The sequence below is a fragment of the Orycteropus afer genome, unplaced genomic scaffold (genome assembly GCF_000298275.1).
Source record: "Orycteropus afer afer isolate SDZICR_OR568_19922 unplaced genomic scaffold, OryAfe1.0 scaffold00221, whole genome shotgun sequence".
NCBI lineage: Eukaryota > Metazoa > Chordata > Mammalia > Tubulidentata > Orycteropodidae > Orycteropus > Orycteropus afer.
The window spans coordinates 1,915,419-1,929,371 of record NW_006921808.1 but is presented as its reverse complement, the minus strand read 5'-3'; the positions used below and the strand labels follow the sequence as shown (position 1 = coordinate 1,929,371).

Genomic DNA, 13,953 nt, shown 5'->3' with positions numbered 1-13,953 from the left:
ACTTCATCTCACCTACTTTGGTCATGTTGTCAGAAGGGACCATTCCCTGGAGAAGGATGTCATGCTTGGTAAGGTGGAGGGTTGACAAAAGAGGGAAGGCCTTCAATGAGATGGATTGACACAAGGGCTGCAACAATGGGCTCGAGTATAGAAGGATCATGGAGCTGGTGCAGGATTGGGCAGTGTTTTGTTCTGCTGTGCATGGGGTTGTTATGAGTTGGAAATGACTCAACGGCACCTAACAACAACAATAGCAACAACAGAGAACCAAGACAGGCTACAGTGAATAATTCTGCTTTGAACATTCACACACAAGTTTTTGTGTGGACACATGCTTTCATCTCTCTTGGGTGTATATCTAGAAGTGATATTGCTTGATCATATGGTTTAATCATTTGAGGAACTGACAAGCTATTTTCCAAAGTGGTTGTAACCATTTTACAATCTCAACAGCAATGTTATTTTTCCACACCCTTACCAACACTTGCTGTTGTCTGTCTTTTTTGATTATAGCCATTCTAGTAGGGATGAAATAGTATCTCACTGGCTTTTGATTCACACCTAATGATGCTGATATATTTTCATGTCTTTATTGACCATGTGTGTGTCTCTGTGGAGAAATGTCCATTTTTTAATTAGATTGCCTATTTAGACAATTAGGAGCTCTGGTAGCATAGTGCCTAAAGCACTTGACTGCTAACCAGAAGGCTGGTGGTTCAAACCCACCAGCCTCTCCTCGGAAGGAAAGTTGGGCAATCTACTTCCATAGTGATACTGCCTCGGAAACCCAAGGAGGGGTCGCTATGAGTCAGGTCTGACTCAACGGAACATAACACACACATTTAGACAATTAGATTGTTGAGTTGTAAATTTTTTATATGTTCTATTTATACATTAGTTGTTTGTCTAATATTTGAGAGCTCTGGTGGTGTAGTGCTTAAGGCATTTGACTGGTAACCAGAAGACTGGCAGTTCAAAGCCACCAGCCTCTCCTTGGAAGGAAGGTTGGGCAATCTACTTCCGTAGATATACTGGAAATCCAAAGAGGTGTCACTATGAGTTGTTACATATATTTTCTTTCATTCTGTAAGTTGTGTTTTTCACTTTCTTGATAATGTCCTTTGAAGCACAAAAGTTTTTAATTTTGATGATCAATTTTTTCTTTGGTTGCTTGTGCTTTTGTTGTCATATCTAAAAATCTGATGCCTAATCCAAGGTTACAAAGATTTATTCCTCTCTTTTTTCCTAAGAGTTTTATAGTTTTAGCTCTTACGTTAGATCTTTGTTTTAGGTACTGTAAGGTAGGGAGGGTCCAACTTCATTCTTTTGCATGGGATAACGAGTTGTCCCAGACCATTTGTTGAATTTGTTGTTGTTTTCCCCAGTGGTGGTATTTGCTTTGCTTTATTTTTCTTTTATAATGAGGAAGGATGAAAAAGAAGTGAGGTCCCTCTCTTTAACTACAAAGACACATGCCATGGGTCCCTCTAACAGATCAAGTGTGACATTTGGTGCTCAGATTGCAAAGGAGAATAAGGCATGGTTCTTGGCCTCGGGGAGGTCACTCTTGTTACACAGGGATAGATACTGAAACCAATATGCAGTTTTCTTTCTGTGACATCAAAGGCTGACCCCATAAACCACCCTCTTCAAGTGGGAAAGATATCTTTAAAGAGTATTGTGCCCCGTGTTTCTACTCTATAGGAGACTTGGCGGGTCGTGCAGAACTGTTGGGTAAAACATCCCTGAAGATCTGGAACGTGACACGGAGAGACTCGGCTCTATATCGCTGTGAGGTTGTTGCTCGAAATGACCGCAAAGAAATTGATGAGATTGTCATCGAGTTAACTGTGCAAGGTAGGAGGGAAATCATGTGAATTTAAAGCATCTTTGCCTCTTCCAGGACTCATAAGCTTATCTATAGAATAAAAAAGGTCACCTCTTATTTTAATCTCCTTACTTCTAGAGCTCCAATCCCTCGGGTTATCATGAACCTTGGTGAGGGGAAGAGACTTGGGAGAGCTGAGACTGAGTTGGGGAGGAAGGGGAGAAGGGAAGTGGGGCTCCTTCCATTTTCCTCCAACAGGTATAGGAGGTACTTTAATATACTTTCAGTCTTCTCTACATCTCTTTCATGAAGGTGAAAAAAGTGAGAAATGTGTTGTGGGGTTACACTAGGGGTGGAATGAACAATAAGGACAGGATGGAGTGATGGTTGGGGGCATTCTACAGGTGTAGAATGTTCATGGGACAGCAGTAGTACAAGAGCCCTCTTCCAGTTCTTTTTTGGGAGCTGATATGTTACGGGCTTTGGTAAGACCAGAGCTATATTGCAGAGATGTTCAACACTGACTCATATTTTTCCCTACAGTGAAGCCAGTAACTCCTGTCTGCAGAGTCCCAAAGGCAGTGCCTGTGGGTAAGTCAGCCACACTGAACTGCCAGGAGAGTGAGGGCTCCCCCCGGCCTCACTACAGCTGGTATCGCAACAATGTGCCTCTGCCCACAGACTCCAGAGCCAACCCCAGATTTCGAAATTCTTCTTTTCTCTTAAACTCTGAAACAGGGAATCTGGTAAGATCTGTTCTAAGAGGTGAGGCTGTTGGGGCAAGGAATGCCTACTGTGGGAGAAAAACAGTGATCAGGAGAGACATTAAAACCTCTTTAGAAGATGGGTGCTGAAAATCTAGAATATTGGTAATAGCATAGAAAACTCCCCTTTTTTAAAACTAATAAATTCTAAGAGCTTAAGTAAAGGAGGGGGAGCCCGTAGATTAAGAGACTGAAGAGAGAGATTCAACACATGCAATGGGTGGATGTTGTTAGGGTCCTACTTTGAATGACCAACTGTAAAAATCATTATAAGACAGGGAAATTGACTGGTTGGATATTTTATGGATAAAATTACTGGTTGGATATTTTATGATATTAAAGCATCATTATGTTTTAGGCATAATGATGGTACTATGGGTATGATTTAAAAAAAAAAAAGTCCTTATCTTTTAGACATACATACTGAAGTATTTATGGATAAAATATGTCTGGAATTTGCTCTGAAATAATTGGGTGGTGGTGGGAAGTGGGTGGATGGAGTATAGCTGAAACGTGTGGTCATATGCAAAGGACAGACTGACATCACCAGCATTATTATACCAGGCTTTTTCTACACATCAGTCTTTAGAAGATGCTTTTGATCCATGATATATCCAGCTACATGTACAGAGGAGCCATGGAGTGTGAGGAGCTGTCATCAAGAGTCTCTTTACTTGAATAAAAGTAAAGATCAACATCTCATTTTGGATGTTGCTAAACTAGGTGCCATCAACTCAGTTCCAACTCATGGTGATTCATGAGCACATGATTAGAACAGTGCTCCACAGGATTTTCAATAGCTGATATTTCAGAAGTAGATTCACCAGGACTTTCTTCTGAGATACCGCTGGGTGGACTTGAACTGCCAACCTTTTGGTTAGCAGCCAAGGGAATTAATTGTTTGCACCACCCAGGGGCTCCCTGGATGTTGCTAGGCTTTGATATCTCCAAGTACCAAAGGAGGATGTCATTGTTATCAGGAAAGACAATCAGGAAGAACCTGGTCAATGACTGGAAACCAAAGGGAAACTAAGAAATGAGCAGACATTTTACCATGTTCCGGATTTAGCAAGTTCTGGGGTGGGATGTCAGCCTTTCCTGTCCCATCCCCTCAGAGTTTTTCCCTGCTGACTGGTCTATTTACTTGTGATTTCCTGATACAGGTTTTCAGTGCTGTTCACAAGGAAGATTCTGGGCAGTATTACTGTATTGCTTCAAATGATGCAGGCTCAGCCAGGTGTGAGGAACAGGAGATGGAAGTCTGTGAGTTATTTTTTTGTTTGTTCCCAAGACCTCTTTTTTGTTTGTTTATTTGTTAATATTTAACTTTACTTTCGGTGAAAATGTACACAATACCCATTCATATTCCTCTAATGATCAGTAATATTGATTACATTCTTCACTTTGTATCAGTATTCTCATTATTTCTGTCCTGTTTTACTTCCATTTACTTGAACTCCTTGCCACCAGCCTACTCATCTATGCTTTAAAATAGCTGTTGACTTTTTTGTTTTAATGCAGTACTCAAGTGTGACAATCTTAACTCTTTGGGTTAAACTGTTAATTTAACAGTGACTTCAGGGCATAGTTTCAATTTAGGATTTGAAGAGTAATTCAGGGTCATACTCTTGGGGACTCCTCTACCCTCAATATATCCAGGAAGTCTGGATTCTTTAAGAATCCGAAGTCTAGTCTGGTCTCAAGGTGGAAGAGGCAGTAGTTTATGGAGACAGTCTTGTAGTCCAGAGCCTTTTTTGATTCTTGGGTTCCCTTCTCTGTCTTTTGTTCCAGACAAATAAAGACCAATAGTTATATCTTGGACAGTTATAAGCTTCCCCCACCCCCATTTTTTTTTTTGCTTTTATTATAGTGAAAACATACACAACAAGACATTCACCAGCATAACAACTTCCCGATTTACAGTTCAGGGCCATTGATGACATGTTTCATGTTGTGCCATCATTGCTATCCTTTTCCAAAATATTCCACCACCATTATCATAAACCCAATGCCCTGCAAACAAAAGCTTCCCCTTTCCCCCCCTCCCTCCTACTCTTGGTAACCATTAATAATTTTTGGTTTCTATATGTGTGTTTTTTTCAACCTATCTAGGTATTATCCCTCCTCTCCCCACCCATCCCTGATAACCAACAAAGAAAGTTTCCTTCTATGTATAAACCTTTCCTTAACTTTTTACAATAGTGGACTAACACAGTATTTGTCCTTCTGTGATTGACTTATTTCACTCAGCATAATGTCCTCCAACTTCATCCACATTATACAGTGTTTTGCAGATTCTACATTATTTTTTAGGATTGCATAGTATTCCATTGTGTTTATGTATCACAGTTTATTTATCCATTCCTCATTTGATGAGCAGTTAAGTTGTTTCCATCTCTTTGCTATTGTCAATAGTGCTGCAGTGAACATGGGTGTGCATATATCTGTTTGTGTCCTCCCTCTCACTTCCTTAGGATATATACCTAGTAATGTGATTGCTGGATCAAATAGTATTTTCATTTCCAACTTTTTAAGGAATTACCATACCAATTTGCACAGTGGTTCTATCATTTTTCAGTCCCACCAGCAGTGTATGAGAGTCCCAGTCTCTCACATCCTCACCACCATTTATTTTCTGTCTTATTGAACTTTGCTATTAATGCTGGGATAAAATGATATCTCATGGTTGTTTTGATTTGCTTCTCTCTAATGACTAATGAGGAGCTCTGGTAGCATAGTGGCTAAGGCAATTGACTGCTAACCAGAAGGTTGGTGGTTCAAACCCAGCAGCCACTCCTTGGAAGGAAGATGGGGCAATCTACTTCCGTAGTGATACTGCCTCGGAAACCCAAGGAGGGGTCGCTATGAGTCGAGTCCGACTTGACGGCACATAACAACATTGTACAACAATGACTAATGATCGTGAACATTTCTTCATATGTTCATTGGCTGCTGGAATATTTTCTTTGGTGAAGTGTCTCTTCATATCTTCTGCCCATTTTTTAATTGGATTGTTTGTCTTTTTAATGTTGAGGTGCTAGAGATTTTTATAAATTTTAGATAAGTCCGTTGTTCGATAAGTCATTGCTGAGTATTTTTTTCCCATTTTGTAGGTTCTCTTTTTACCCTTTTGGAGAAGTCTTTTGATGCACATAAGAATAAAATTTTTAGAAGGTGCCAATCATCTAGTTTATCTTCTGCTGTTTGTGCATCTTGGGTTATGCTTGATAGTGTATTTATGATATAAATTAGGGCCCCTAAGTTTGCCCTCTTTTTTCTTTGATGAATTTTATAGTTTTTGGTTTCGCATTTAAGTCTTTGATCCATGTGGAGTTAGTTTTTGTGTATAATATGAGGTATGGATCTTGTTTCAGTTTTCTGCAAATGGATATCCAGTTTTGCCAGCACCATTTGTGAAAGAGACTATCTCTTTCCCATTTAATGGATTTTGGCCCTTTGTCAAAGATCAGCTAACCATAGGTTGATGGTTCTATTTCTGGGTTCTCAATTCTGATCCACTGATCTATGTGTCTGTCATTGTACCAATACCAGATTGTTTTTACAACTGTGACTGCATAGTAGGTTTTAAGATCTTGGAGTGTTAGACCTCCTACTTTGTTCTTTTTCAATAGTTTTCTGCTTCTCTGATATCTCCTTCATTTCCACATAAAATTAGGGAGCTCTCTGGTAGCGTAGTGCCTAAGGCACTTGACTGCTAACAGAAGGCTGGCGGTTCAAACCCACCAGCCACTCCTTGGAAGGAAGATGGGGTAGTCTACTTCCATAGTGATACTGCCTCAGAAACCCAAGGAGGGGTCGCTATGAGTCAGGTCCAACTCTAGGGTACATAACAACAACACAATAACAATGGCATAGTGCCTAAGGCATTTGACTGCTAACCAGAAGGCTTTGTCTCTTTCCTTTCTGTATAAAATTAGTGATGGGTTTTTCCATGTCTTTAAAGAATGTTGATGGAATATGGATTGAGATTGCATTGAAAGTATAGATTGTTTTGGGTAGTAGTGACATTTTCACAATGTTCAATCTTCCTATCCATGAGCGTGGTATGTTCTTCCATTTATGTAGATCTCTTACAGTTTCTGAAGTAGTGTCTTGTAGTTTTCTTTGCATAGGTCTTTTGTGTTCTTGATGAGATTTATTCCCAAGTATCTTATATTTTTGGGAGCTATTGTAAACGGTATTGATTTCCTTATTTTCTTTTAAGAGACCTCTTTGCCGGTGTAGAAGAATCCAACTGATTTTGTTTGTATCCCGCCATTATGCTCTATCTTTCAATAAGTTCCAGTAGTTTTCTTGCTGAGGCTCTTGGGTTTTCTGTTTATAGGATCATATCATCTGCAAATAGGGATAGTTTTACTTCTTTCTGTTCTGATTACCTAGTGCCACTCTGACAAGAGTATACTACAAATCAGATGCTTGAACAAACAGGAGTTTATTCTCTTACAGTCCGGGAGGCTAGAAGTCCAAGTTTAAAGTGCCAGACTCTAGGGTCTGTGTGAAAGTCCCTCGACCTTGGGCTTCAGCTCTGCCTCTTGCTCCCGGCCCACTGAAGCTAGAGGCATCTCTTCACTCAGGCAGCTACTGACTGCTGAGGCTAACAAGCCCAAGGTCAACAAATAAAATGGCACAGTCCCGATGTTACCAAACCACACAGTATGCCATTAATTGAAGTCTATCAAAAGTCCCAAGGTTGGCAGAACATGGTAGGCTGCTGAACAATGACAGGGCTACATGCAGGGTTCAAGTGTGCCATAAGCTAGAGACCATTCCCAAAGCTGTTTTTTATATACAGTAAATGGACCACATACCTAAAGCAGCTGCTCAGGTGCTCCATTAGATTCCACCATGGGGTTAATTACCAATCTCACCATGGGGAATAACTATTTTCAGTTGCCCAGCAACTCAACCAGGCACAGTCAAGTTGACACACAAATGTAACCACCACACTTACCAACTTGGATGCCTTTGATTTCCCTTTCTTGCCTTATTGCCCTGGCTAGAACTTCCAATACAGTGTTGAATAGAAATGGAGATAGAGGGCATCTTTCTGGTTCCTGTTCACAAGGGGAATAGTTTCAGTCTTTCTCCATTTATGTTGGCTGTTGGTTCTGCATATATTCCCTTTATTATGTTGAGGAATTTCCCTTCTATTCCTACTTTTCTGAGAGTTTTTATCAGGAATGTATGTTGGATTTTATCAAGTGCCTTTTCTGCATCCATTGATATGATCATGTGATTATTTTTCTTATATGATAGATTATGTTGATTTTTTTTCCCAATGTAGAACCATCCTTGCATACCTGATATGAATCTCAATTGGTCATGATGTATTATTTTTTTGATATGTTGTTGAAGTCTGTTGGCTAGGATTTTGTTGAAGATTTTTGCATCTATATTCATGAGGAATATTGGTCTATAGTTTTCTTTTCTAGTAGTGTCTTTGCCTGGTTTTGGTATCAGGGTTATCCTTGTTTCATGAAATGAATTTGGGAGGATTCCATCCTTTTCTATGTTCTGGAATAGTTTGAGTAGGCTTGGGGTCAGTTCTCTGAATATTCAGTAGAATTCACTGTGAAACTTCTGGTCCAGGACTTTTATTTGTTGGTAATTTTTTTTTTTTTTTTTTAATGACCAGTTCAATTATTTTATTATGGGTCTGTTTAAGTTTTCTTCCTCAATCTGTATTAGTTTAGGTAAATAGTGTGTTTCTAGAAATCTGTGCATTTCTTCTAGCCTTTCAAATTTGTTGTTTTTCATAATATCCTGATAGTATTCTTTTTATTTCTGTTGGTTCTGTTGTGACATCACCCATTTCATTTCTTATTCATATTTGCATTTTTTCCTTTTCCTTTGTTAAGTTTGTCAGTGGTCTGTTGATTTTATTAATTTTTCAAAGAACCAACTTCTAGTCTTGTTGATATTTTTCTGTTGTCTATTTTCTGTTTCATTTATTCTCAAATCTTTATTATTATGTTTATTCTGGTGACTGTAGGCTAATCTTGCTGCTTTTTTTCTAATAGTTGGAGATGTTGGGTTAAGGTGTTGATTTTAGCTCTTTTTTTTTTTTTTTTGACATGTGCATATATTGCTATAATTTGCCCTCTGATCACTTCTTTTTCTGTGTCAAAAAGATTTGGGTATGTTGTGTTTTCATTTTCATTCCAGACATTTTTTTAATTTCATTTTTTTTTAAATTCTATTACCCAGTCATTTTTGAGGAGGGTTTTATTCAGTTTCCATGCATTTGCTCTTTTTCTATTGGTCTTCCTATTATTAATTTCTAAATTTATAGCATTGTGAAATGAGAAGATGCTTTGCAGTATTTCAGTGTTGTTAAGTTCATTGAGGCTTACTTTGTAGCCTAACATATGGTAATTTACTTGGGGGAATTTCTATGCGTGCTGGAAAAGAATGTATATTTTGCTGTTGTTGGGTGAAGTTCTCTGTAGATATCTATAAGATCAAATTGGTTGATTGTATTGTTTGGTTTTTCTGTAACTTTGTTGAGTTTCTTTCCAGTTTTTCTATCTTTCATTGAAAGTGATGTATTAAAGTCTCCTACTACTACTGTGGAGTCATCTACTTGTCTTTTCAATTCTATTAATGTCTGCTTTATGTATTTTGGGGCTTTTTCATTGGGTACCTAGATACTTATTATGGTTATGTCCTCTTGTTCAACTCATCCTTTAATCATTATATATGTTCTTCCTTATAGAGACAAGACTAAGAGTAGTCATTTCTGTCTTAAAGTCTATTTTATCAGAAATTAATATTGCTACTCCTGCTCTCTTTTGGTTGCCATTTGCTTGGTATATCTTTTTCCAGCCTTTCATTTTTAGTCTATTTTTGTCTTTGGGTCTAAAGTGAGGCTCTTATAGACTGCATATTGATGGGTTGTTTTTTATCCAGTTTGCAACTCTGTCTTTTGAGGTGTGCACTTAATATATTTATATTCAATGTCATTATTGACAAGTATGAATTTATAATGTCATTTTGTTAGGTGTTTTGTTGTGGTGTTGCTGATTTCTTTGCTCCAAATAATTATCTCTGTGAGCTCATTTTGGTTATGAGTCATGTTATCATCTATTTCATTGCTGTTGCTTTGGTATTTGCTAAGTATTTGTGCTTGTACACTTTTTAAAATTTTGATACAAAGGTTTATTATTTTTCTTTGAGGTTATGTTATGATTTATAGTTTTCTTTCCAAATTGTAAACAGTCTGTTCTATCTCATAATTGTATTGCCTTCCTCACCATTTAGAGATTCTGTAACTACACTATTTATTCCCTCTTTTTAGTTTGTAGTTGTCCTCATTTACTAAGTGATGTCTCTGGTTCCCTGTTTACAAACTTGTAAGCTTATTTTACTTTGGAAACTTCTATAACTGGGTTTCTTTCTGGGTTATGTCCTTTTTTGTGTTAATCATTGGTTGTTGTTTGCTGTTGTTGGTTTTTTGTCTGCTAAGGACTCCCTTTAGCATCTTTTGTAAAGTTTGTCTAGTTTTAACAAATTCTCTTAATGGCTGTTTACCTGGAAATCTCCTAATTTTACTCTCATATTTGATAGACAGTTTTGCTAGGTCTATAACTCTTGCTTGGAGTATTTTTCCTTTCAGGGTTTTATATATATCATCTCATTGCCTTCTTGCCTACATGGTTTCTGCTGTGAAATCAGAGCTTAGTCTTATTGGTTGTCCTTTATAGGTAACTTTTTATTTTTCTTGTGCTGCTTTCAAGATTCTTTGTCTTTGGTTTTGGTGAGTTTGATGATTAATGTCTTGGTGATTTGCTTTTGGGTTCTATCCTGTTTGGGGTTTGTTGAACTTCTTGAATGGATATACTTTTGTCTTTCATCATATTAGGGAAATTTTCTTCCAGCAACTCTTTGACAATTTTCTCTGGTATCATTTTTCTCATGGGTTCTGAAATTCCGATTATACACAGGTTATTCCTCTTGATGGTATCCCACATGAATTTTAGACTTTCTTCATTTTCTTTTGATCTTTGGTCTGATTGATCCCTTAGCAAAGTAGTATTCAAGTATTTGTCTTCAATCTGATTAATTCTGTCTTCCATTGATTAGATTCTACTCCTTTGTCCATTCAATGTGTTATCTATTTCTGAATTCTTAGTATTAATCTGGCTTTCTGTTTGTGGATTTTGTATCATTTCTAATTTTTTATTTTGTCAATTTGTTTTTGTATTGTCTTCTTAAATTTTTCTAGAGTTTTGTCAGTGTTTTCTCTGATCTTGTCAGTGTTTTCCTTGATCTGTGTCTCAATCTGTCAAAGGTCCCCAAATATAATTCTTTTGAATTCCTTATCAGGGAGTTCCAAAGCTGCTTCTTCTTCAGGGATGTTTTCTGGGTTTGTATCCTGGTCCCTTATTTCTTATCTTGTTTCTTTGTGTGGACTATGATGATCTGTTGTCTGCAAGACATTGTGGTTGTTATATTTACGTTTAATTTTTGGTTGTATGTTGATGTGATTCATGCGGGATTTTTTTTTCCTTTAGTTTGCTTTGATATATCTGTGTGAGCAGGGTATGTTCTCTTCAATTTGCTAGTTATTAGCACTTAGGCACTCACCACCTGTCTCCTGGTGGGTGTGACAGAGAATGAGAGTGTGAGTACAGATCTATGTTAGCTGTTGGTAAAGAACAGTTGAGGGTGAGTTGAGCTGGTGTTGGCTGCTGTCTGTCATTGGTCAGCTGGTGCAAAAGCTGGTGGTGCTCACTCAGTGGGTAGGGCTGCAGGAGGTGTAGAAATAAATGGGTTGTGTCAGAATAATTGCTGTCTCAGATTCAGTTAGACAAAAGAAATTTTAAAAACACACACAAAAAGAACAAAATACTCAAACTGCAGGAGCAAACAGCAACAATTGCAAAAGATAAAAGAGAAATGCAATAAATAAGAAAAATTTTCAAAATATATTAGAAAAGGATAAAATAAACATAATGAGAGAAATTGAAAAAAAAAAGAAAAAGCCACAATATCTGGGGAGGGTGGAATGAGAGAAAAAGAGCAAGAGTAAAAGATTAAAGGAAAAACAAGGGATGGAGTGAACCAAAAGAAAGAATAAAGGAACCAGGAAAAGGGAAGAGAGAAAAAGAAACAAAACAAAACAACACAAGCACCAGGGATGGGAAAGAGAGAGAGAGAGAGAGAGAGAGAGAGAGAGAAAGGAAGTAAAGAGAAAGATATAAAGAATAATGGATAATTATTTAAAAACAAATAAACAAGAACAAAACTATCGGGGCAGTGCACGGCACTTAGGCTCTGCCAGGGCAAAGACTGGGATGAAGCCCTCACAGGTCAAGAGGTGGGTGGAGGAAGGGGGATGGGTACACCCTGTCTACAAAGATAGCATGGGGCAGAAGAGTAACAAGTGGAATATTGCACCTCTCCATTCATCAGTCTCCAGTGTGATTTCCCACGCTTTCCTTGGCAGGCACCCCCAGTCATAGTTAAGCAAAAATACCTCCTGCCCATGCTCAAAAAGGCTGTGCTGGCCACTTGGAAACATCCAAAATGGCTGTGCCCTCAGAACAGCTGATGGTATTCCACAGGTCCACCTGTCCCCTTCCTTGCTGTTCTATCTTCTGGTCATCAGGCACCAATGCAGTCCTTGCCCATGCAGCCTTGGTGAGCCAAGTTGATTCTAGGGTTACTATTGGGAAAAATTCAAAATGGCTGTGCCCTCAGGACAGCTGGCATTCTGTAACTTTGTCTGTCTCCTTACTCTTTCATTCAGGTTTTTATATGAGTTGGTATTTAATCTACTTCTTTATCCTTCCCTTCAAAGCTCAGGGTTCAAGGATCATCTTCTGTATTTGTTTCAGTTCGTTACTCATTGCTTTGTTGCAGAAGGTCTGTAGCTTGTCTGCCCATTCCACCATCTTGGCAGAACTCCCAATTACAAGCCTTTAAGACTCCAGACACTACTTACCATATTGGGGGGGTAGGACATAAACTTTAAGAACTATATTTGGCCTACTAACTCGTTTGTTCCATAAAGCCCCCAGACCAAGAGAACTAATCCGAAGAAGTAATTGGTTATGTCTAATTAGTATCAGCATCTGTATTCCCTCCTTTTTCTTTTGGTTGTTTCTATTGTTGCAAAACCATGCACAACATAGTATTTTCCCATCCATCCCTTTTTGCTGTGTACAGTAGCTTATTGACATCAGTTATATCAGTCATGCTGATGTGCAAACTTCACCCACATTTGGTGTCATCTTCCCCTTTACTATAAAAAAATAAATGACTACTACCTAGGGAGTATTTCCATCCCTTTTCTCCCTTCCCCTCCATCCATGGTAACCACTAATGAACATAATTCTCCTTATATTAGCATATTCCTATCATTTCATATAGGAGCTCTGGTAGCATAGTGCCTGAGGCATGTGACTGCTAACCAGAAGAGTGGTGGTTCAAATCCACCAGCCACTCCTTGCAAGCAAGATGGGGCAGTCTACTTGTGTAGTGATACTGCCTCAGAAACCCAAGGAGGGGTCGCTGTAAGTCAGATCTGACACAACGGCAGTGAGTTTTTTTTTTTTTAATCATTTCATAAAAGTGAGAACTTAGACTTCCAGTAAGATGACAGAATAGGCAGACAAGCTATACAGACCCTCTTCAATGAAGAAATGAAAAACAGTTGACAGAGATACGAAGATAATCATGGAACCCTGAGCTTTGAAAGGAAGGATAAAAAGTGGATTAGGTACCAACTATTGGAAAAACCTGAGTTAAAACACTGAATACAGAGACAGACTGTGGACTGTCAGCTACTCTGATGGCACCAAGAGCCTAAATATTTCCAAGTGGTGTTGGGACCTGAGAATTGACCTAAAGATCAACCCTGGTCACCAAGGGCTGCAGGGACAAATTTGCTGGTGGCCATTGACTAGGAAGGGAAATAGCAAGGGAAGAGACAACCTGAGCTGTGGCTGTTCAGCTGTCCAGAGGGCATAGCCATTTTGATGGTTTACAAGTGGCAACCATTTTGGATATTTAAAGTGACCAAGGGTGCAGCCATTTTGAATGTTTACAAGTGCTGGCCATTTTGGATATTTAACGCGACAGCATTCTCATTTGGATTCCAGGGAGGAAGAATAGGCTCCGTTTTCCAAGAACAGCAGGGACATACGTGAGGCTGACAACAGGAAAGGAGACAGGTTGTGAGTGTAGAAGTGCTGCGAACTAGAAAGGACTAGAGGAACACAGTACCCTGCTTACTTACATAACATCCAAACAAAACAAAGAAAAAGAATATTGTGGGCAAGTCACTCGAACATACAATCACCAATTAAATATAAACAAAAAAACATCATAATGTCT

At 38.5% G+C, this 13,953-nt stretch overlaps 1 protein-coding gene across 1 annotated transcript in view; it reads left to right on the top strand.

Annotated features, from left to right (window-relative positions):
• The window catches only part of JAM3 (junctional adhesion molecule 3), a 70,491-nt gene that overhangs the window by 39,193 nt on the left and 17,345 nt on the right, over nt 1-13,953 (top strand). Inside the window, exons 4-6 of the mRNA XM_007948736.1 lie at nt 1,705-1,857; nt 2,372-2,574; nt 3,756-3,855. Coding sequence (XP_007946927.1) covers nt 1,705-1,857; nt 2,372-2,574; nt 3,756-3,855 — 456 coding nt within the window. The remainder of the gene's footprint in view (nt 1-1,704; nt 1,858-2,371; nt 2,575-3,755; nt 3,856-13,953) is intronic.